Source organism: Podarcis erhardii, assembly GCF_964252035.2.
Source record: "Podarcis erhardii genome assembly, chromosome: 10".
NCBI lineage: Eukaryota > Metazoa > Chordata > Lepidosauria > Squamata > Lacertidae > Podarcis > Podarcis erhardii.
The window spans coordinates 6562235-6586362 of NC_138500.1; the positions used below are offsets into that span (position 1 = coordinate 6562235).

General features: G+C 49.8%; 1 protein-coding gene across 1 annotated transcript in view; it reads right to left on the reverse strand.

The window, feature by feature from the left end:
* LOC309351654 (uncharacterized protein) overlaps window positions 1–24128 on the reverse strand; it is a 246190-nt gene that overhangs the window by 8616 nt on the left and 213446 nt on the right. The window contains exons 82-85 of the mRNA XM_081879440.1: window positions 21348–21425; window positions 17439–17492; window positions 10083–10131; window positions 5310–5492 (exon numbers count right to left, since the gene is read on the reverse strand). Of these exons, the coding sequence (XP_081735566.1) occupies window positions 5310–5492; window positions 10083–10131; window positions 17439–17492; window positions 21348–21425 (364 nt within the window). The remainder of the gene's footprint in view (window positions 1–5309; window positions 5493–10082; window positions 10132–17438; window positions 17493–21347; window positions 21426–24128) is intronic.

Genomic DNA, 24128 nt, shown 5'->3' on the forward strand with positions numbered 1-24128 from the left:
CCAGGTCAGGTTGACCCTGGAACCGTTGGCGACGCCTGCGTCCTTCTAACTCCCAAGCAGAGGTTGAGTGGTCATCTGTCAGGCGTGCTTCAGTTGAGATTCCGGCATTGCAGGGGGTTGGACTGGATGACCCTTAGGGTCCCTTCCAATTCTACAATTTGATGAGTGCATGGAATTCGCATCCATGGGATACAGCGACAGCCACAAACATGGACAACTTGTAAAGGGGGTTGTGGTGTAGTGGTTAAGAGCGGTGGACTCGTATTCTGGTGAACCGGGTTCGCGTCTCCACTCCTCCACATGCAGCTGCTGGGTGACCTTGGGCCAGTCACACTTCTCTGAAGTCTCTCAGCCCCACTCACCTCACAGAGTGTTTGTTGTGGGGGAGGAAGGGAAAGGAGAATGTTAGCCGCTTTGAGACTCCCTAGGGTAGTGATAAAGCGGGATATCAAATCCAAACTCTTCTTCTTCTTGTATGAATTCACGGAGGCTATCAGTGACAACTTGCTGTGATGGCTATGTTTAGACAGGGCTGTTGTGTTTTGGTTCTGCTTCCGGGCTTCCCATTGCGGCATCTCATTGGCCACTTTGGGAACAGGATGCAAGAACGGATGAGGACCGTTTTCGGCCTTATTCATCTTCTGATCTTCTTACTTTGTCAGGAGGAATCCCACTCTCATGTCAACAGGCAGTTTGTTGCAAGAGCGCTTTATACTAAACCTGAATGCAGTAGCTAGACTGGTGACTGGGAGCGGCCGCTGAGACCACATAACGCCGGTCTTGAAAGACCTACACTGGCTCCCAGTACGTTTCCAAGCACAATTCAAAGTGTTGGTGCTGACCTTGAAAGCCCTAAATGGCCCCAGTCCAGTATACCTGAAGAAGCGTCTCCACCCCCATTATTCAGCCCGGACACTGAGGTCCAGCGCCGAGGGCCTTCTGGCGGTTGCGTCACTGCAAGAGGTGAAGTTGCAGGGAACCAGGCAGATGGCCTTCTTGGTAGTGGCACCCGCCTTGTGGAACGCCCTCCCATCAGATGTCCAGGAAATAAACAACTACAGTGGTACCTTGGGTTAAGAACTTGATTTGTTCTGGAGGTCCTTTCTTAACCTGAAACTGTTCTTAACCTGAAGTACCACTTTAGCTAATGGGGCCTCTTGCTGCCACCGCACGATTTCTGTTCTCATCCTGAAGCAAAGTTCTTAACCCGAGGTGCTATTTCTGGGTTAGCGGAGTCTGTAACCTGAAGTGTCTCTAACCCGAGGTACCACTGTATCTGACTTTTAGAAGACATCTGAGGGCAGCCCTGTTTAGCGAAGTTTTTAATGTTTGATGTTTTAAATAAATAAATAAATAGAACTTTGCACCCAGCTGATGTCAACCATAGGTGAAAACTCAACTTCATATTCCTTCGCTGTTGAAAAGAGACAGGGTTCCCCCCCCGGGGGCTGGTTAAGCCACTTCCCCCCTCCCCTGCCCCACATGTGCTCCATTACCAGGGACACTTCCTCTAGTGAAAGTGACTCTCTGAAATGCCATTTAATTCGCTGCTTTTCACCCCGTAATGGGTTTGGCGTGCTCGCCACCGCCAGCGCCGAGACGGATCCATTATCTCCTGATCCCCTGGAGCCGCAGAGGCAAATGGAAATCCGCCGGTTAATGAGGGCATGCAAATAAATTTGCTGAGAGATTTAAATATTGATCGCTACGGGCTCGGCGTGGCCCGCACCCCCCCTCTCTCCCCGCCGTACGAGGAGCTCTTGATAAAAATGTCACGGAAACAATCGCCGTGGCAGCAGAAGCGTCGGGAGCAATAAAAAGGAGACTTAATGGCTTTTAACGGCTTAGGCGAAAAGGTTGGGTGTTAGTCAGAGGGGAATCGGTGGCCGTGTTGGGGGAGGCCGGGGGTGAATGTCAGGGAGCTGGGGGGGCGGAATCTGTATGTCTGAGAGGGTCCAAAACTAAACAGGAGGAGATGGGTCTGTCCTGACGGCAGAATCCTGTCAGCATTCAGATTTGCTATCTGCGCTCAACGCCAGGGAAAAGCTATTTATAAGCCCAGCTGCCAGCCACTAATGGGATGCTGAGCTGAGGGTCTATTGCATGTAGGCCTGCAATACTCCACCCCCTTCAAGCCCCCAGGACTCAAAAACTGTCCTTGTTAGCATGGAGAGAAGGAATCTGGCTTGAGTAAGGAATGGGGGAATTGGTCAATTTCCATTTCTCCGTTTTTCTATCTTAAGGTCAAATCTCCATATTTCCACATCACTTTTTTTTTAGTCCTTGCAAAAATCTGTCCGCACATTTTTTGCAAAGCAATTTCCCCTAGCAGAATGCCTTTTTTGGTAAGTCGCATTCGCGGATCTATGCCTTCTAATGCACACATCTGCACGTTTTCATAAATATCACTCGATGGGAGAAACGACCTCGCAAAATTCAGAGCAGTGCAAATTTCAACGGATGGTGGCATTTCGTTTTACGTACTTTTCTGGAATGTGGGAATTAGGTTCTCCCCCACTTGATCAGATTCCACACGAGCCCCTGCTTGACCCTGTTGCTAATGGCAAGTAGCAGAGACGATTGGAAAGTCCAGCTCAATGGAAGCCTTGAGAGTCAGCAATAAACAATTGGTTTAATTCTCATGGAGGTGGCAAAACTATCTCCGGTCTGGACTGCAAGCTTTTACATGGTAAAAATGCCCCGTATGTATATATCAAGCAGGTCCGGCAGCTAGAACCCTTACCCCTGACAAGCTAGTTCTCTATATGCGGGGGAATTCTTTGATGGGAAAGCGTTCCATCGCATGAGCACCTAGACGCCCTCTTTATTTTGGATTCTTAATGATATGTGCGCTGTGGGTTAAGCCACAGAGCCTAGGACTTGCCGATCAGAAGGTCGGCGGTTTGAATCCCCGCGACGGAGTGAGCTCCCGTTGCTCGGTCCCTGCTCCTGCCAACCTAGCAGTTCAAAAGTGCAAGTAGATAAATAGGTACCGCTCCAGCGGGAAGGTAAATGGCGTTTCCGTGCGCTGCTCTGGTTCGCCAGAAGCGGCTTAGTCCTGCTGGCCACATGACCCAGAAGCTGTACGCCGGCTCCCTCGGCCAATAAAGCGAGATGAGTGCCGCAACCCCAGAGTCAGTCACGACTGGACCTAATGGTCAGGGGTCCCTTTACCTTTACCTTTTTAGAAGAAGGGAGAGCCCTTTGATGTCCTATACTTCCTCATTGCATTGGCACAATAAGCTAGATAGGTTGCTAATTGTCCTTTTTATTGAGGTTCTTGTTCCTTTTCTTAAAAGCAGTACTTCAGGCACAGGAAACCTGGGGTGTTTTAATTCAGGTTTAGTAGCAGGAGAGAGAAAGCGAGTGCAGGAAACGCAACAGGCGCTAAGGAAAATGAAATTAAGGTTAATACACGCCTCCCCGCCTGCGCCTAACAGCCCAAGTCCTCCACTTCCCTGTTGTTGACCCTCCAAGGTTTTTGTGATTAGAAGCTGCCTTGACCCAAACCCACATACCACCTGGGTGCACAGAATTCAAAGCATTGCTTCCCCTCCTATGGCGAAGGAATGCAGCCTCCTTTTGCAGAGTGGAAAGGGGGCAAGCTAAGCCTGTCAGGCGCACGTTGCCCTGATGGAAGTGGCAACAATTCAGCTCCCAATTCCAGGGGTTTTGGATGCCCACGGATCCTGGCACATGATATTCAGACAGAGAGATGAGATGATGTTCGAGAGCACAGGTGTACCATGCCACAAAATTATACAGCATCATCTCCTGGTGTAGTGTTTTCATTTTGTTTGTATTTTTGCAAGTGTTTCCCACATATCATGGATGCAAAAATAGTGCATTAGTAGCGGGTTTATACTGGACCGTCCGCACACGTCATTGCAGATAGTTCTGTGATACATACTAGGGATGCAGGTGGCGCTGTGGTCTAAACCACTGAGCCTCTTGGGCTTGCTGATCAGAAGGTTGGCAGTTCGAATCCCCGCGGCGGGGTGAGCTCCCATTGCTCTGTCCCAGCTCCTGCCAACCTAGCAGTTCGAAAGCATGTCAAAGTGCAAGGAGATAAATAGGTACCACTGTGGCAGGGAGGTAAATGAAATGTCAGGGGAAATTCAGATGTATGACAGCCGATGTGTAGATTTTGGCGAATTCAAAGCTCAAAAACTTTTTTTTTTTTTTTGAGATTTGGCAAAGAAAGCTCAGCAACTTTTGGCAAAACTAAAAAAACCACTCAATAATTTTGCTCCCCAAAGTCCAAATTTTCACTTTTTGAAAAATGGCAACACTATATTACGCGGCATAGAAATTAAACAATCAATCAACCATCAATCACCCATCTTTCCTAAAACCTGTCACAAGGTGGCTCTGTCTGTCATTGTTGGTGCCACCTGATACTGATACCTGTCTTCTGCCTTTTGTTTTTGTTGTTTAGTCGTTTAGTCATGTCCAACTCTTTGTCACCCCTGGACCAGAGCACGCGAGGCACTCCTGTCTTCCACTGCCTCCCGCAGTTTGGTCAAACTCATGCTGGTAGCTTCAAGAACAGTGTCCAACCATCTCATCCTCTGTCGTCCCCTTCTCCTTGTGCCCTCCGTATTTCCCAACATCAGGGTCTTTTCCAGGGAGTCTTCTCTTCTCCTGAGGTGGCCAAAGTCTTGGAGCCTCAGCTTCAGGATCTATCCTTCCAGTGAGCACTCAGGGCTGATTTCCTTCAGAATGGATCGGTTTGATCTTCTTGCAGTCCATGGGACTCTCAAGAGTCTCCTCCATAACCCAAAAGCATCCATTCTTCGGCGACCAGCCTTCTTTATGGTCCAGCTCTCACTTCCATACATCACTACTGGGAAAACCGTAGCTTGAACTATATGGACCTTTGTTGGCAAGGTGATGTCTCTGCTTTTTAAGATGCTGTCTAGGTTTGTCATCGCTTTTCTCCCAAGAAGCAGGCGTCTTTTAATTTCGTGACTGCTGTCACCATCTGATCTGCAGTGATCTTCTACCTTACCGTTATCCAAAAGGCACGAGCAACCCATTATTTATCTATCCATCCCTTCATCCAGCCATCTCTCAATCGAGCCATCAATTGGATTTGCAGCGAAATATGATTCCAGCATCTTCCACTGTGGCCAGCTTTAAGTGGAGTTAAACATCCATCACTCTCTAGCTCCCCGTGCAAAATTAGGATTTCCCTGCCCACCCCACATGGCTGCTTTGGGGAGTGCATTTCATGCCTGCCACTGAGGTCCAGGAAAAAATGTCTTCCAAGTTGCCAAACAAGCATCTTAGGGAAGAAAAAGATTTACCTGCCAGAGGTGGCACAGATTCTCTCAGCAGCACACCTGCGTTGGTCCTGTTCTGTACTTCACTAAATAATCCTTGCTCTGCCAGACCTTCAGGCAGCAGAGACCTTTTCTCTGTCTCTTGGGCATCTGCTAGGTAATCGACATCGGGGTCTGCCAATCTATTCGCCAGGTGGATGTTTTTGCCTGTTTGAAAGGAAAATGAGAGGGAGGGAGAGGAGAGAGGACAAGACTTAGGCCCCAAATATCTGTGTCCCTACAGACCCTATTGGGTGCTAAGATTGGTAGAGGAAGCCCTCTTGGTCGTTCCACCACCCAAGGGTGGTGGCTCAGGAGAGGGCCTTCTCTGTGACAGCCCCTAAGATGTGGAATTCCTATAGATGTGTGTCTGGCACCTTAATTGTTATAGATTTGTCGTATGCAGAAGACATACCTCTTCTCCCCTGGCCTCCTTGCTGGCCCAAGTAGGACCAATTCAGCCAGCTAGCCCTGGGGATTATCTAATTGATTTTTGATTTTTATTGTTATTCATGTTTTTTGTTATGTACTGAAGTTCTCACCCTGGGCCAGCAGGGGGATACTGTAGATAGTTATGCAAATGAAGGATCAAAAGTGATGTTCAGTGATTGGATAGTTTTTATGCAAATAAAGGATCGAAAGTGACGTTCAGTGATTGGATAGTTTTAGAAAGTAGCAACAGTTACATTGTTCTGGAGCTCTATATAAGCAGGCTGACTGTGCTCTTCAGTTCAGTTCTGTCCAGCTTACAAATAAAGAGCTGCTTTGGAAGAATCGCTGTGTCGTCTGATATGTTCACCCACAACTTAACATTTTTATACTGTATTTTATGCTGCTTTTATAATTAAGTGTTTTAAAGTGTTTTACATTTGTTGCTAGCCGCCCTGAGCCCAGTTTTTGAACCAGGAAGGGCGGGGTATAAATAAAATTTTATTATTATTATTATTTACTCTGACCTTGACACCAGTGTGTGTGTGTGTGTGTGTGTGTGTGTGTGTGTGTGTGCATATTTAGGATCCAAACTATTTTCCTCATTGAAATTGTTTAAACTAATTTCAATGTTGCGTTTTTATATAGCTACAATCCACTCTGGGAACTTTATGGGGAAGAGAGGATAAGAAATCTAGTCAGTAATCACCACCATTGTCACCATCAATCGCTTCCCTGTATGGGAATTTTTTTTAATGTCTAATGTTTTGCAATTTTTTTATGCACTGCAAGCTGCCTAGAGTGGCTGCGGAAATCCAGTCAGATTATTATTATTATTATTTAAATTTTTATTTTGCCTTAAACAAATACAGATAAATATAAACAACCAAAATTACAAAAGAAAAATCCTTAATAATGGAAAAGGCTAAAAAAATACAAAAAATATCATATAAGTACATGGCATAGAACATAAGCCATTATGAGAAAGAAAAAAGAAGAAAGAAAAAGGGAAGAAGGAAGAAAGAAATAAAAAAGGGAAAGGGGGAAAAAGGAAACAAAAGGGGATAATTATCCCCTAGATAATTATTTAAACATTCCCATTCTTCTTTCACCATCTTTTAGGTTTATCATCTGTCAGCTTTGTGAGCTCCAAGTACTCCCACATTATTATTATTATTATTATTATTATTATTATTATTAAATTATTATGAGACATTTCTGCCTCTTGCAGCTACCTATTTGAAAGTTTAGAAATGCCATACTTATCCCTTGGAACAGCATCGTGTTCCCTGTTCCCAACTCACCGGCACAAGCTGTGATAAAGGGAAGAGAAAAAGAGAGTTTGACACAGTACTTTGGGAAAGTGCAGCTTGAATAGGTTTCTTAACACCCTGCCTTCCCTTGTTTGGCTCTGAGGGCACTAGAGTAGGCCCAGGGAGGACCTTTTTGCCCAGGCTGAGGTTTGTATTTCCTTCCGGGCAATTTGCTGGGGGCCACACTTCATTTCACTTATAATTTGTATACTGCCTTCCTATATATTACTACAGTGGTGCCTCGCAAGACGAAATTAATTCGTTCCGCAAGTCTCCTCGTTGTGCGGTTTTTTTGTCTTGCGAAGCACCCCTATTAGCGGATTAGCGCTATTAGCGGCTTAGCGGCTATTAAAGGCTTAGCGGCTTAGAAAAAGGGGGGGGGAGCGAAAAACTTGCAAGACTCGCAAGACGTTTTCGTATTGCGAAGCAAGCCCATAGGGAAATTCGTCTTGCGAAGCGCCTCGAAAAACGGAAAACCCTTTCGTCTAGCGGGTTTTTCGTCTTGTGATGCATTCGTATTGCAGGGCACCACTGTATATGTAAACTGGTAAAGGGACTCCTGGCCATTGGGTCCAGTCATGGCCGACTCTGGGGTTGTGGCGCTCATCTCACTCTATTGGCCAAGGGAGCCGGCGTACAGCTTCCAGGTCATGTGTCCGGCATGACTAAGGCGCTTCTGGCGAACCAGAGCAGCGCACGGAAACACCGTTTACCTTCCCACCGGAGCGGTACCTAGTTATCTACCTACACTTTGACGTGCTTTCGAACTGTTAGGTTGGCAGGAGCAGGGACCAAGTAGTGGACAGTAAAATTAAATATCAGCAAATAATAATAATTAAACAGTTCACACATATCAGTTACAATAAAGAATTACTGAAATATAATCAATAAAAATAATGGCAAGTCACAATGCATAAAATACCACAAAAACATCCAAACCATGTAAAAGGATCAAACTGAGAAGCCAGCGGTGGTTGAGGTTAGAGGCAAAAGTGGAAGGAGAACAAATAGCCAATTTTAACATTGCACAATAGGATAGCTTCTATGCAGGCTCTCACAACCCCCCCCCCAAGCATCCATCCAAAATCTCTATTTTGCTGGCTGGCAATAATGTATTTACAGTTGTACCTCAGGTTACATGTGCTTCAGGTTCCATACGCTTCAGGTTACAGACTCCGCTAACCCAGAAATAGTGCTTCAGGTAAAGAACTTTGCTTCACGATAAGACCAGAAATCGGGCTCTGGTGGCACAGCGGCAGGAGGAGGCCCCATTAGCTAAAGTGGTGCTTCAGGTTAAGAACAGTTTCAGGTTAAGTATGGACCTCCGGAACGAATTAAGTACAGTGGTAGCTCGGGTTAAGTACTTAATTCGTTCCGGAGGTCCATACTTAACCTGAAACTGTTCTTAACCTGAAGCACCACTTTAGCTGATGGGGCCTCCCGCTGCCGCCGGGCCACCGGAGCACAATTTCTGTTCTCATCCTGAAGCAAAGTTCTTAACCTGAGGTAATATTTCTGGGTTAGCGGAGTCTGTAACCTGAAGCGTATGTAACCCGAGGTACCACTGTACTTAACCTGAGGTACCACTGTATTATTGCGCAGGTTGCAAAATTTGCCTTGGCTGCAAGTAAGTTGAGACCTAGGCACCAAGACAAGCATATCATAAGTGTGAGAAGTGGAGCCCTTAACTTATGCAGGTGTGGTTTTTGCATTTCTGTATGTTTGCTTTGCTGTTGTTACTGTTCAGTTTTAAATCAATTACGGTCGTAACTTCCGCTTACGTATCCCTCCGCTTACATAAAGTTCGGGATACATAAGCGGCAAACCCGGAAGTATATTTCTGGGTTTTTGCTGCGTGTGTGTGCGCAGAAGCGGTCCCTCCAGTTGCGGAAACGTCAGGATCCGACCAGAGAACAGAACAGATCGTGTCCGTAACCGGAGGTACCACTGTATTTGTATTTTATGCATTGTGACCAATTATGATGGCTTATAGCTTTTAGCGATAAAGATTTAATTCAAAGCATTCATTCATCCAGCCAGATAAAGAAGAGGGTGAAATGTATTCGGAGTCGAGAGTGGATTTCATGCTCTTGATTCAGCTCATAGTGGTGAGGAGGAATGGAAGTTCCCCCAGAATGTCTGCTTTATATACATTATTTACACAATGGGCCCCATGTGATTGGCTAATTCCGGGATTCACCTGTAGGCCAATCAGGTTGCGGATTCACTTCCACCTGGAGCTGGATTGGGTGGCTCCTGTGGACCAATCAGACTGCTGCATTCTGGACCCTATTGTTCTAGGACCAATCAGACTGCTGCATTTTGGATCCTTTTCAACTCAGTACATAACAGCCCTCCCCTCTAAGTTCCAGTCCTGCCCAGGAGGTTGTATTCATAGTCCTCATAACAGAGGGATTGTCAGATTTAAAGGACTTCTAGCCAGGCAACAAAACAAAACAAAACAAAACAAAACAAAACAAAACAAAACAAAACAAAACAAAACAAAACAAAACAAAACAAAACAAAACAAAACACTCAATGCATATAAAGCAGAGCCAATGTGGCCTGAGGAGGCTTCCAAGGGCCAGGCAGAGAGGTTTGGAGGGCCGCATTCATTCCTCAGGTCTGAGGCTCCCTACCTCTTCACAAGAGAGCCAAAAGCCATAAACAGAGGGACCAGCGTGAAAATAGAGGGATTTGCTGCTCCAACCCCGCAGGGAGCAGGAATTTGCAAACTCCGGCTATGGAGGTAAGTCACGACCGCCCACAATGAAGGTCACCGTCGCCACGAAGACCTCGTGCCCAGCAAGAGCTGGGATTCATCTAGCCAGCTGGCTTGGCAAAACAGCCCGGTTTGCAGCTAATGGGGTGAAATTTGCTTTGACAGGCAAGACTGTGCCAGCATTCAAATTGGTCCAATTTACAGTAGAGAAGTCTCAGGGGCTGCCAGTCTCAATACTGGGGGCGGGGGGGGGGGGGGGCGGGGGCGGAGAGGGGCTGCTTTGGCTTTGCTCACCATCTTTGTCGCTCATCTCGCTCCTGACAATGTCCTTTACATCTCCCACCTGCGGCCGCAACAAAGCAGAAACGCGGAGGTTAGGATCCTGCAAACTCTACTTCCCAGTTCACTCTTGCCTGGCACTCAAAGTAGATTCTGCCAGGGGTGGGCAAACATGGCAGTTTAAGCTTCTCTCAGTTCCTTGGATTTCCTGTCTTAAGTTGGATTCCCCATATTAGTTTACACTTTTATAATATATATAATATATATCATGACAATTCTTCAGCATTTTAGCATGAATTTATCCGAATGTATGACTCCCCCTCCTTGAATAGAGACACTTTTGCAAAGCATTTCCCCCTAAATATAGTATGTCTCTCTATGTTATTCCCAATAATATATGAATTTATGTGAACACCTTACGCTGGGATATGTTTATTTGTCTCATAATGTGGCTGGAGAAGTACACTTCAAAATTTCGAAAGATGCGTGTGCTGTTGTCAGGGTTTTAGGGAGAGAGGAGACAGAGAGCGAGGGCGAGGAGGAAGAGGACGACAACGAGCCGAGGTTGTCCCAAAGTCCGTCTAGCGAATCAGAGGATTCCCAGAAGGGAGCCCCCCTGGTCAGGCCAAGGGGCAATAGAGAGGGAATCAGTCAGAGAGAGGGGAACGAAGAGGGAATCCCCAGTGGGAGTGGCAAAGCGGGACCAGCTCCCCCGTCGGAACGGAGTAGAGGGGGGGGAGTTGCCAGTGTGTCAGAAAGAGCAGGACAGGAAGGAGGAAGGGGGAGGAGTTCGGAGCAAGACGTCCTGCCTGAAAGGGAGGAGTGTAGTACCGAGAGCAGCGTAACTGTAGAAAGGAAGGTCAGAGGCAACGTACGCGCGCCAAGTTCAAATATAGAGGCGCGCGGAAATGAGGAGAGCTCTGAGGAGGAGCCTGGTGCCAAAGCACGAAGGAGGGGGGAGCAGGCGGGAGAAGACTCAGCCTCTGGGGAGTCCCGGAAAGAGGGAAGACAGGGGGGCAGGAAGACCCTGCGGAAGAGGAAAGAGAGGAAAAGGTGGAGCAGTACAAGCCTCTTAAATTGGTGCAGGGGAGGGACGGACTCAGAGGGGACTTCTAACATCTAAGGGTAACAGATGCGGAGCCACGGAGTTTGGATGTAAGGACGACAATGATCTTCAATAAAACCTTTTGTATATAGCTTGGACTGGACTTTGGTCTCTTGTGAGCTGGGACCCAGGGTGGCTCTGACAGAAAGTCCCCTCTCACGAACGCAAAATTTTTTTTTTTGCAAAGCTCACGAACGGTGACAGCCATGACTGCGGAGGAGCAGTTGACAGCGCTGCGAACTACGGTTTCCGAACTCACTGCTGCAGTCCTTGCGTCTCAGAAGAAGCATGACGAAATGGAGAAGCGCTGCCAGGACCTGCAAACAAGGTGGGAACGTGCAAGCAGGGAAGGGTTCCCAGGGTCCAGATCAGAGGGGATTGGACTTGGACGGAGGGGGGGCAGCCTAGTCACCCACTTCGATGGGAACCTGAAGCACTACCCCAGTTTCAGAGCAGACGTTTTGTATGCATTGCACTTGCTTCGTCATGACTTTAAAGATGAGGAGGAGAAAGTGGGGTTTATTGTTTCTCACTTGCATGGGCCGGCCAGAGACTGGTTGCGCAATTTGTGGCGTGAAGATGGCCCTGCCCGCCGCGATGCAGATGAATTCATTAAAGCGATGGATGCCTGCTTCCAGTCTACTGTAGATGTGGATCTTGCACGCAGGGAAATTTTTGGATTGCGGCAAGGCAAAGCCACTGTGCGTCAGTACCATTCTAGATTTTTTGCTTTACTGACTGCGCTAAGCTGGGAGAAGGATTGTGCACCTGTAAGGGATTTGTTCTGGGAGGGGCTCAGCGGTCCCATTAAGGATGAACTTGCCAGGGGAGACAGACCCCAGACCCTGGAGGAGCTTGTGCAGAGGGCTTTGGCGATTGGGATACGGCACGAGGGACGTCCTTGGCACACTGAGGAAGAACGTCAGGTGCGTCCACCAGCGAGGACGTCTTCTTTCATCCCCAGGGAGTTCAGTCAGTCACATCCTTCGCCACTGGGAAGGCAGGGGGAGGAGCCCATGGAACTTGGTGGTGCTAAGGCTCAAGCAACAGCCAGAGCCCCAGCTTCCGGTGCAGTGAAGGCAAAGCCTCCTAGAGGGACCAGGAAGTGTTACATTTGCTACAGTGCACAGCACATGGCGAAAGAGTGTCCCCAGAGGCTGCAGAAACACACTGCAGCTTTAGCAACTGTTGCAGCAGAAATGATGCAAGCAGAGCAACCTCAGGGAAACGACAGTGCCTGGCTGGAAGCAGAGCTGCTGGGGCTCAGCCAGGCGAATCTGTAGAGCAGTCCCCAGCGCTTTTGCAACGCACAGACCCTTTACCACCCAAGCCAGCGGTGCAGCTCACTGCAACACTTCAGTTGCCGAATGGAACCACCCTGGAAGTCCCCATCACGATTGATTCTGGGAGCAACGCAGATTTTGTGGGGACGCACTTTGTCAAGCAGCATCGCATAGCGCTTCTGCCAGCGACAACACCTCTGAACGTAGTCACGGTGGATGGCAGGAAATTGCTAGGAGGACAAGTTGTGCAACAGACGCCTCCCATGGTGATGAGGATTGGAAATCATCGAGAAGTCATCAGCTTCAATGTCACCCGCCTTTCAGACACGCCTATAGTATTAGGCATGAGTTGGCTGGAGAGACACAGTCCTGCTGTAGCGTGGTACCAACGGCAGATCACCTTTTGCTCATCGTACTGTGCTCAACATTGCATCCAGTCCAGCCAGGAGGAGGGAGCTGAGCAGCAGTTGCAACTTGGCATGGTGCAGGCAGTACCCCGCAAGTACGAGGGGTTCCTGGAGGTTTTCTGCGAGAAGGAAGCTGACCAGTTGCCGCCCCACAGGCCTTATGATTGTGCCATCGACCTGGTGCCAGGGGCGCAGTTGCCGACTGCAAAGCTGTATTCCATGTCTGAGGACGAGATGCAAGAACTCAGGGAGTTCATAGAGCACAATTTGAAGCGCGGATTCATCCGAGAATCGAAAGCGGTGGGGGGCAGTCCTGTTTTCTTTGTAAAGAAGAAAGACACGCCCCAGAAAAGACTCATTGTGGACTATCGATTCATAAACAGTAAGACCAAACCCAAGGCCTTCCCCATGCCCAAGATAGATGATCTCCTGGCAACCGTAAGGAAGGGGAAGATCTTCACCAAATTGGATCTGCGTGGAGCGTATAACCTCATACGCATCCGGGAGGGCGATGAGTGGAAGACGGCCATGTTCACGCCTCTGGGCACGTACGAATACAGAGTTATGCCATTTGGTCTCCAAAATGGATCTCACGTCTTCCAAGCATTTATGCATCACGTGCTAGCGGGACTTCTCTACAAGAAATGCGTGTGTTTCCTCGACGACATCCTGATCTTTTCGGAAACGGAGGAGGCCCATGAGAAGGACGTAAAGGAAGTCCTGCAGAGACTACGGGAGAACAAGCTCTACGCCAAGTTAGAGAAGTGCCAGTTTGATGTGACGGACGTGGATTTCCTAGGCTACAAGCTGTCCGACAAGGGGCTGGCCATGGACAGCGCCAAGGTCCGCGCGGTGTTGGACTGGAAGAGCCCTCGCAATCGGAAGGAAGTCCAAAGATTCATCGGCTTCGCCAACTTCTACCGCAAATTCATCAGAGGTTTTGCAAAGGAGACGGCAGCGATCACGGACACTCTCAGTTCCAAGAAAAAGAGGTTCGTGTGGACGGAACAGGCGGAGCGCTCTTTTCAGAAGCTTAAAAGCCTTTTCGCCTCCGAGGAGCAGCTGCTGCACGTGAATCCAGACAAGCCCATACGACTAGAGACCGACGCGTCAGACAGAGCGGTTGGAGCCGTACTCCTGCAAGAAGATCCACATGGAAACTGGAGACCCGGTGCCTTTTACTCCAGAAAGCTCAGCAAAGCGGAGCAAAACTACACCATATGGGACAGGGAGCTGTTAGCCATTCACGCAGCTTTCAAAGCGTGGCGACACTTCCTCATAGGAGCCAAGCACACAGTACAGGTCCGCACGGATCACAAGAACCTAGAGTATTGGCGCACGGCGAAGCTCCAAAGCCAGAGGCACATGCGCTGGGCGGAATTCTTCGCGGATTTCGACTTTCGGATAGAGTACGTCCCAGGAGATTCCAACGTTATAGCCGATGCGCTATCCAGGAAACCGCAATATCTCGATGAAGCGGCGCCTGTAGCAGCCAAGCACATTTTCGCACCGCAGGCGTGGTCGTGCGCTGCCGCCACAGTAGATCTGGACGCGGTGCGACGCGCGTTGCAAGTGGATCAGTTCGCACAGTCCAAGATGGAGGAATTGCGCAGAGGTGTGCAGAGTGGCGAAGAGTTCCAACTACGCGACGGGCTGCTAACTCGCAAAGGTGCCCTCTACGTGCCAAGCGACGAGCTTCGCGCAAAGGTTCTGCAGCAGTTGCACGACGCCCCCAGTGCGGGCCACTTCGGTAAGGAGAAGACAATAGAACTGGTGGCAAGAGACTTTTGGTGGCCCCGGATGCGTGGAGAGGTAGCGGATTACGTCGCCAGGTGTGACACTTGTCAGAGGTTCAAGCCAGTACACCAGAAGCCAGCGGGGCTGTTGGAACCGCTGGAAACGCCACAGCAACCGTGGGAGAGGGTAGCTCTGGACTTCGTTACTGACCTGCCCAGCTCCAGGGGGAAGACGGCGGTACTGGTGGTTGTGGACCTGTTCACCAAGATGGCGCACTTCATTCCATGCGCAAAGGTGGCGACGGCGGAACAGACTGCCAAACTCTTCATCGATCACGTGTTCAAGGTGCATGGGCTGCCGCAGTCCATCCTGTCCGACAGGGGGCGCCAGTTTGTTTCCAATTTTTGGCAGAAGCTTTTAGGTATCCTGAACGTCAAGATCAACCTCACGTCGGCGAGACACCCACAAACCAACGGCCAAGCTGAGAGGGTCAACGCGATCATGCAGCAGTACCTGAGATGTTACGCCAACCAGCGACCAGCAGTTTGGGTGGACTACCTGCCGATGGCAGAGTTTGCCTATAACAACACGAAGCACGCGTCCACGGGGGTGACGCCGTTTTTCGCGAACAATGGTCGTCACCCCAGAACCTTCCCGGGGTTCGTGGCACCGGGAGAGGGGGTGCCGCAAGGAGCCGACCAGTTTGCAGCGGAGCTGCAGGAGGTGCACGAAGAGTTGCGGAGACATTTAGAGCTGGCCAAGCAAGCATATAAGGTGCAGGCTGACAAAAACAGGAGAGAGGGAGAGGAGATCCAGGTGGGGGACTGGGTGTGGTTAGCGGCCCAAGCGATGCCAGCCAAGTCGTTGGCCAAGAAGAAGCTGGGGCACAGGCAGTTAGGGCCGTACCAGGTGGAGGCTAAAATCAACCCTGTAGCCTTTCGACTAGCCCTCCCCGAAGGTTCCAGAGTGCACCCGGTCTTTCATAGATCGGTGCTCACTCCCTACAAGGCACCGCACAGGTTTCAGGAGTCTGACACAGTCACGCAACAACACACTAAGTCACAGGAGAGGGAGAGGGCGCCTAGGGCCGAACCACTCAACGAGGTCACAGAGATCCTGGACTCGAGATGGGGGCAAGAGGGAGTAGAATATTTTCTAGTCAGAGAGGGTGCCCCAGTCAGTGCCAATGGTTGGGTGCCGGGCTACGCCTTAGACGAACCTCTTTTAAAAGACGAGTTCCATGCCCTTTTCCCTCATAGACCCATGCCAGCCGAGTACTTTGATGACTGGCTCTTTACGCCCACATGTTCAGGCAGCACTTTCCACGGCTTTTCTTCAGCTGAAGAAAGGTCGCCGGACTCCAACTCGCCCAGGGGATCGTGTTCGGGGGTGGACACAGAACCCTCTTATTGGTGGGACGAGCAACCAGAGGAGGACTGGCGCAGGAAATGGCTGACGGGACCTTGGCAGGCAGCACCGGACCAGGTACCAATGGAGGAGGGAGAAGAGAACACCTTGGGTCAAGAACCCGAATTCGAACACTCGTACAACGAACTGCAAACAGAGGAGATGGAGGTGCAGAATCTGTATCCTGCGTCCGCCTCCGAAGAGCGGCAGCTTCCACAACCTGCACCCGATGAGCGGAAGGGGGGAAGGGGGGGCTTCGAGGGGGGGATGGATGTCAGGGTTTTAGGGAGAGAGGAGACAGAGAGCGAGGGCGAGGAGGAAGAGGACGACAACGAGCCGAGGTTGTCCCAAAGTCCGTCTAGCGAATCAGAGGATTCCCAGAAGGGAGCCCCCCTGGTCAGGCCAAGGGGCAATAGAGAGGGAATCAGTCAGAGAGAGGGGAACGAAGAGGGAATCCCCAGTGGGAGTGGCAAAGCGGGACCAGCTCCCCCGTCGGAACGGAGTAGAGGGGGGGGAGTTGCCAGTGTGTCAGAAAGAGCAGGACAGGAAGGAGGAAGGGGGAGGAGTTCGGAGCAAGACGTCCTGCCTGAAAGGGAGGAGTGTAGTACCGAGAGCAGCGTAACTGTAGAAAGGAAGGTCAGAGGCAACGTACGCGCGCCAAGTTCAAATATAGAGGCGCGCGGAAATGAGGAGAGCTCTGAGGAGGAGCCTGGTGCCAAAGCACGAAGGAGGGGGGAGCAGGCGGGAGAAGACTCAGCCTCTGGGGAGTCCCGGAAAGAGGGAAGACAGGGGGGCAGGAAGACCCTGCGGAAGAGGAAAGAGAGGAAAAGGTGGAGCAGTACAAGCCTCTTAAATTGGTGCAGGGGAGGGACGGACTCAGAGGGGACTTCTAACATCTAAGGGTAACAGATGCGGAGCCACGGAGTTTGGATGTAAGGACGACAATGATCTTCAATAAAACCTTTTGTATATAGCTTGGACTGGACTTTGGTCTCTTGTGAGCTGGGACCCAGGGTGGCTCTGACAGCTGTGTTTCAGAAATTGTGAATTAGGTAAGTTTACTTTTCAGCACAGGGACACGGGTGGCGCTGTGGGTTAAACCACAGAGCCTAGGACTTGCAGATCAGAAGGTTGGCGGTTCGAATCCCCGCGATGGGGTGAGCTCCCATTGCTCAGTCCCAGCTCCCATCAGATGTCAAGGAAATAAGCAGCTATCCTATTTTTAAAAGACATCTGAATTATTATTATTATTATTATTATTATTATTATTAAACTTCTTGCTCATTTCCTGAGGGTTTTGGAGGATCTTGCGAAACAGAATCAGTCACAGAATCAGAGAAGTGTGGGGTTGGAAGGGACCCAAAAAATCACAGCTGAAGAATCCTTGACACGTGGCCCCAAATAGTCACAAATCTATGAATAAACCACTTACAGAAAGTCCAGGATCTCCCTTTTCTCCTTTCCGACCAGCTGGGCCATCCTCCCCCTGTTGAAAAGATATATGCACTAACACAAACAAACAAAAGGTATGGGTGGAGAAGTTTGCATCAACATCAACCCTATGAGTGTCTGGAGGCGGTTGGAGGATGGATGGCGGCTAACAGATTGAGGTTAAATCCTGACAAGACAGAAGTACTGTTTTGGGGGGACAGGAGGCGGGCAGGTGTGGAGGATTCCCTGGTCCTGAATGGGGTAACTGTGCCCCTGAAGGACCAGGTGCGCAGACTGGGAGTCATTTTGGACTCACAGCTGTCCATGGAGGCGCAGGTCAATTCTGTGTCCAAGGCGGCTGTTTACCAGCTCCATCTGGTACGTAGGCTGAGACCCTATCTGCCTGCGGACTGTCTCCCCAGAGTGGTGCATGATCTGGTTATCCCCCTCTTGGACTACTGCCATGCGCTCTACGTGGGGCTACCTTTGAAGGTGACCCGGAAACTACAACTAATCCAGAACGCGGCAGCTAGACTGGGGACTGGGAGCGGCTGCCAAGACCACATAACACTGGTGTTGAAAGACCTGCATTGGCTTCCAGTACATTTCCGAGCACATTTCAAAGTGTTGGTGCTGACCTTTAAAGCCCTAAACGGCCTTGGTCCTGTATACCTGAAGAAGCGTCTCCACCCCCATCGTTCTGCCCGGACACTGAGGTCCAGCGCTGAGGGCCTTCTGGCAGTTCCGTCACTGCAAGAGGTGAAGTTGCAGGGAACCAGGCAGAGGGCCTTTTTGGTAGTGGCACCTGCCTTGTGGAACGCCCTCCCATCAGATGTCCAGGAAATAAACAACTACAGTGGTACCTTGGGTTAAGAACTTGATTAGTTCTGGAGGTCCTTTCTTAACCTGAATCAACACTAAACTCCCACAGAACTACAATGAAAGACCCATTGGCCCAACTATCTCAGTACCTTTCCCGCCCTGACCTGGCCACAGTGATCCATGCGACTGTCACCTCCAGGCTTGACTACTGTAATTCGCTCTACGCGGGGCTGCCCTTGAAGCTGTCCCAGAAACTCCAGCGGGTGCAGAATGCTGCAGCGAGGCTCCTCACAGGGTCCCTGCCATGGGAGCATATTCACCCAGTGCTTTTCCAGTTGCACTGGCTCCCGGTGGAGTACAGGGTCAGATTTAAGGTGCTGCTTTTGACCTTTAAAGCTCTTCACGTCCTAGAACCCTCGTACCTACAGGACCGCCTCTCCTGGTATGCCCCGCGGAGAGCCTCAAGGTCCATAAATAGCAACACCCTAGAGGTCCCGGGCCCTAAGGAAGTTAGATTAGCTTCAACCAGAGCCAGGGCCTTTTCAACACTGGCCCCGGCCTGGTGGAACGCTCTGTCTCATGAGACCAGGGCCCTGCAGGATCTGATTTCTTTCTGCAGGGCCTGTAAGACAGAGTTGTTCCGCCTGGCCTTTGGCTTGGAGCCAATTTGATTCCCTCCCTCCCTCCCTCTCTTTCTTTTTTCTTTTCCTTTCTCCTCCTGCGATGAGGCTACATTTTAATATTTTAAGGTTTCAATATTTTAATGTTGTATTTTAATTTTGTTTTTAAGTTGTAATCATTCAACTTATTTTTATTGCTTGTTATCTGCCCTGAGCTAAATCCCTCCCCTTGGCTGGGGAGGGCAGGGTATAAATAAAAATTGTTGTTGTTGTTGTTGTTGTTGTTGTTGTTGTTGTTGTTGTTGTTGTTATTACTGTCCACACTGACTGGCAGCAGTTCTTCAGGGCTGGCCTCCCCGAGATTTGCCCCCATTTCATTGTTGTGAAGTATCTGTATACCAAGAAAGGATCAAATTGCTGCCTTGGGAATTACAATACAGTGGTGCCCCGCAAGACGAACGCCTCGCAAGACGGAAAACCCGCTAGACGAAAGGGTTTTCCGTTTTGGAGGCGCTTCGCAAAACGAATTTCCCTATGGGCTTGCTTCGCAAGACGAAATGTCTTGCGAGTTCCTGCGGGTTCCCCCCCCCTTTCCCCCCTTTTCCTAAGCCGCTAAGCCGCTTATCAGCTGATCCGCTGATAAGCCGCTTATCAGCTGATCGCTAAAAGCCGCTAAACCACTAATAGCGCTAATCCACTAAGCTGTCAATGGGCTTGCTTCTCAAGACGAAAAAACCGCTATACGAAGAGCTTCACGGAACGGATTAATTTTGTCTTGCGAGGCACCACTGTACAGAGGTTAGCAATGCCATATACCGTATTTTTCTGTCTATAAGAGTCCCCATGTATAAGATGCCCCCTATTTGGGGGGACTCAGATTTAAGAAAATGGGGGGAGATGTATCCGTGTATAAGACGCCCCCTAATTTTTGACATTATTTTAAAGGGAAAAAACCCTAGTCTTATAAACGTAAAAATACGGTATTAAGAGAACCCTGCTAGCAGTGAAGGAGCCCCAACGTAGAGGAAAACACATCAAAACAGTCTCAAAGAAGAAAATAAAGGAAGGGGAAAGGATTAGATATCCAAGATGGGCATGATCAATTGGAGAACGGTTCTGCAACTAATTCTAACCAGGTTTGTGTTTTAGAAATGCCCCAGAAGGCCACAGGCGGCCATAGTGGTCCATTTTTCTGAATCTGCTCTCACTTACGGTGCTCAGAGCGGCGACGCAAATCGCATCAGTCGCAGATGGGACACTGGCAGAAAGCTGTTAAGGGGCAAGGGGGGGGGGGGGAAGCAAGGGACAGCTGCCCGCAGGAAATAAGCAAGGCTGTGACTCAGGAATAGCTGTCCCTGCAGCAGTCCATACAGAAGAAGAATCACTAGGCAATGAGAGGCGAAAGCCCAGTTGCAAAGCCAGATTGGGAAGAATTCTGAAATGACAGCCCTTCGGAAAACAGGTCTTCCAGAGTTTGGGGAGTCCAGATGTGGCCCTCCAGGCCTCTCTGCCTGGCCCTTGGAAATCTCCCCAGCCACACCCCTCTCCCCAAGCAAGCATTATCCCACACTTGGTGGATGGATGGATGGCGGCTAACAGACTGAGGTTAAATCCTGACAAGACAGAAGTACTGTTTTGGGGGGACAGGAGGCAGGTGGGTGTGGGGGACTCCCTAGTCCTGAATGGGGTAACTCTCCCCCTGAAGGACCAGGTGCGCAGCCTGGGGGTCATTTTGGACTCACGGCTGTCCATGGAGGCACAGGTCAATTCTGTGTCCAGGGCAGCTGTCTACCAGCTCCCCCTGGTACGCAGGATGAGACCCTATCTGCCTGCGGACTGTCTTGCCAGAGTGGTGCATGCTCTGGTTATCTCCCGCTTGGACTACTGCAATGCGCTCTATGTGGGGCTACCTTCGAAGGTGACCCAGAAACTACAACTAATCCAGAATGCGGCAGCTAGACTGTAGAAGCAAAGCTACAGGGAACAAGGCAGAGGGCCTTTGCGGTGGTGGCACCCGCCCTGTGGAACGCCCTCCCACTAGATGTCAAACAACTACCAGACTTTTAGAAGACATCTGAAGGCAGCCCTTTTTAGGGAAGCTTTTAATGTTTGACGGACTATTGTATTTTAATATTTTGTTGGAAGCCGCCCAGAGTGGATGAGGAAACCCAGCCAGATGGGTGGGTATGAATAAATAATAATAATAATAATAATAATAATAATAATAATAATAATAATAATAATTTTGTTACTTTCCAAGGGTGATCACAGCCTCCTGTGGAAGTGAGTTCCACAGTTTCATGATGCACTTTAATTGGGCAACTTGGATTGGCTGGTATGGGAATGACTCTCACCCCCCAAATAATGGAAAACAAACACAAACATCTGTATGGCATTCACACCATCCCATCCAACACTCTGTTTTCTATTTCATAGGACTCAGGTCTGGCAGGGCTCAGAATACTCACCACTCCTCCTTTGTCGCCAGGAGTTCCCGGGGGTCCCCTGAGACAAAGCTGTTGCCTTCCTCTTCTACCCCTCTCGCCCTGGAAACAGAAAAGGCAGCCCTATAGTGTCTCCTCTGTAACTTTGACTAGTCAATGTCCTTCGGGGGAGATGTCCACAGCCGAATGCTGGGAGATGTGAACATTGGCAGAAGACAGTTGATGAACAGTGGACCTACCAGACCACTCATCCCCGTGGTAGACAATGCAGTGCCCTACAGAGGGTATTGGACTCCAGCTACCGTCATCAGCAACCCCCATGGCCAATGGTGGATGTCACGGACTGGTTGGACACAGAGGAACCAGCTGGGGAGTCACCAAGGGAAGAAGGCTCAGAGCCAGGGGAGAGGTGGTGGGACAATGAAGAGTGGTCAGAGGGAGAAGACTGGGAAGAGGTGGCGCTGGAAACTGAAGAGGCAACAGGGTTCAGTGAGCAGGAAGAGGCTGTGGCAGAGAGCAGTCCAGACTCAGAGGTAGAAGCTGAAGCTGGTGAGCGGGAAGAGGGAAGAGGGAAGCCAAGGGGCAGAGATGAGATAGGCTGGAGAAGAGGCAGGGATGTCTCCCCCTCCTGCTGCGACTACCCCCTGCCTCCCAGAACCAGAAGAGGGCTGAAAAGGGCAGAGCCATGGCAGGCTGCTTGCAGGCGCAGTCTCTGATGTGGGAATGTTGAGGGTGGCAGGAGAGGATATACTGATTATTAATATCCTTCCTAACTTGCGCTAGCCAATTTCTTCACTTAGCAAAGTGCATCCCCCTTCTTACCGGGTAGAAAACAAGTTTCTGACTCGCCTGAGCCTTTTACTATTATACAATTCAATCTAGCTCAGACTGAATTGTGTGTTCCTGCTAAGATCCCCTTTGAACCCCTCCTAAAAGATTAAAGACACCACAGTCTTATTCATCAGCAATAAAAAGTAGTTTTACTTACAACCAGGCAGAGCACAGTGTGATCCCTGAAGGTAGGCTTAAGGCTTAACGTTACAAACATGTACAAACAGGTTTACCCCACATGGGAGATGACTTGGGGAACTGCTGTGGCAGCCAGCTGTACAGTCCAGCTGATGCAGGAAGGTCAAAGAGAGAGGTTGGTAGCAGCGTGACTCGGGCCTTTTACCAGGTCTGGAAAGGTCACGCCCACCCACTAAGTCACATGCAAGGAAGGATGCTCCAGGCCAGAAGGAACAGGAAGTTTCAACTGGCTGGACCAAACATTCCCTTGCAGGTCCACTCTAGGAAAACAAGGAATGTTGTACTTGACTGCTCCCAGTGGATTGCATCCCACATATGATTGCTTGGGAAAAGCCCTGGTAAGGAGGGAACTTAAGACAGCTGTGAGGAAGCACGAACTTTCAGTCTCAACAACTGATTTCATGGTTGAAGAACCCACCTCCTCCGGAATAAGCTGCTCTGCTCATTAGGCCTGACAGCCAACCAAGTCTGTGGGTATCATGTTTATGCGAATAAAGAGTTAACTCCAACTTTGAATGGTGTGATTTACTGCTGGCTTGCTTTTTGACACTGGGAGATATGAGTCCAACAGCGTCTAGAGGGTATCACATTGCCCACCCTGACTTTTACAGGGAAGATGGAGCCAACGCTAAACTTAGAGATTCTTCCTAATCAGGGATGAGGAACCTCTGCCCCAAGAGCTAAATGCGGCCCTCCAGGTCTTTCTATTTGGCCCTTACGACCCTCCCCAGGCCACACACCCTCCTGAGCCACACCCCTCACCTCCTCTGCTTTGACCCCACACTCAGGAAGTGAGAATTAGGCAGCTTTGCATTTCTGAACACATTGTTTGGTTGGAGAACTGCACCACAAGATTCAGAGAAGCCAAATTTCAAAACACAATAGTGTTTGAGAATTAGGATGGAGAAACTGGTCAGTTTTGCTTCCAACGGTTGGCAAACTCCGCCCCCCCCGACCTCAGTGCAGATCAGGATAATTTTTATGCTGCCTTCTTGAGCGGGGCAAGAATTACCGTATTTTTCGCTCTATAGGACGCACTTTTTCCCTTCTAAAAAGTAAGGGGAAATGTGTGTGCGTCTTATGGAGCGAATGCAGGCTGCGCGGCTAAGCCAGAAGCCAGAACAGGGAGAGGGAGCGCTGCGCAGCGCTCCGTCTCGCTGTTCTAGCTTCTGGCTTAGCTGCGCAAAGCCTCCGCAGGGCAGCGGGATGAAGGCTCCCCATGCCCTGCGGAGGCTTCGCGCAAACCTAGACCGGCTATCCCAGCGGCTATCCCAGAAGCCAGAACAGCCAGAGGCTATCCCAGAAGCCAGATCCCTCTTGCTGTTCTGGCTTATGGGATTCAGAATCCCCCCCCCTTATTTCCTCCCCCCCCCCCAAGCTAGGTGCGTCCTATCATCTGGTGCGTCCTATAGCGCAAAAAATACGGTATATCTAATGCATTTGTTTTAAACTGTTGCAACGAGTTTTTCTGCAGAATTGGCCGGTAACTGTAATGAGCGATTGATTCCCATCCGTAGATGAGCCCGTTAGCCTAGTTTTTTGGCCTTTGGTTCTGCGATGGAAAGAACCACACAAACATGCTCCTACCTGCGTTGGAGAAAAGGGCATTTGGCTATCCTACACAGGAGAAAAAGGTGCTTCTCCATTCTCTCTGCTCGCTGCCACAAGATCAATAAACTGCCGGCATGAGGGCTCTTTGCCCTTTGATGGCGACAGCTCCCCACTGAATGCTCTCCTTCATAATTTAGGGTTCAGAGATGGAGAGACAGAGAGAGA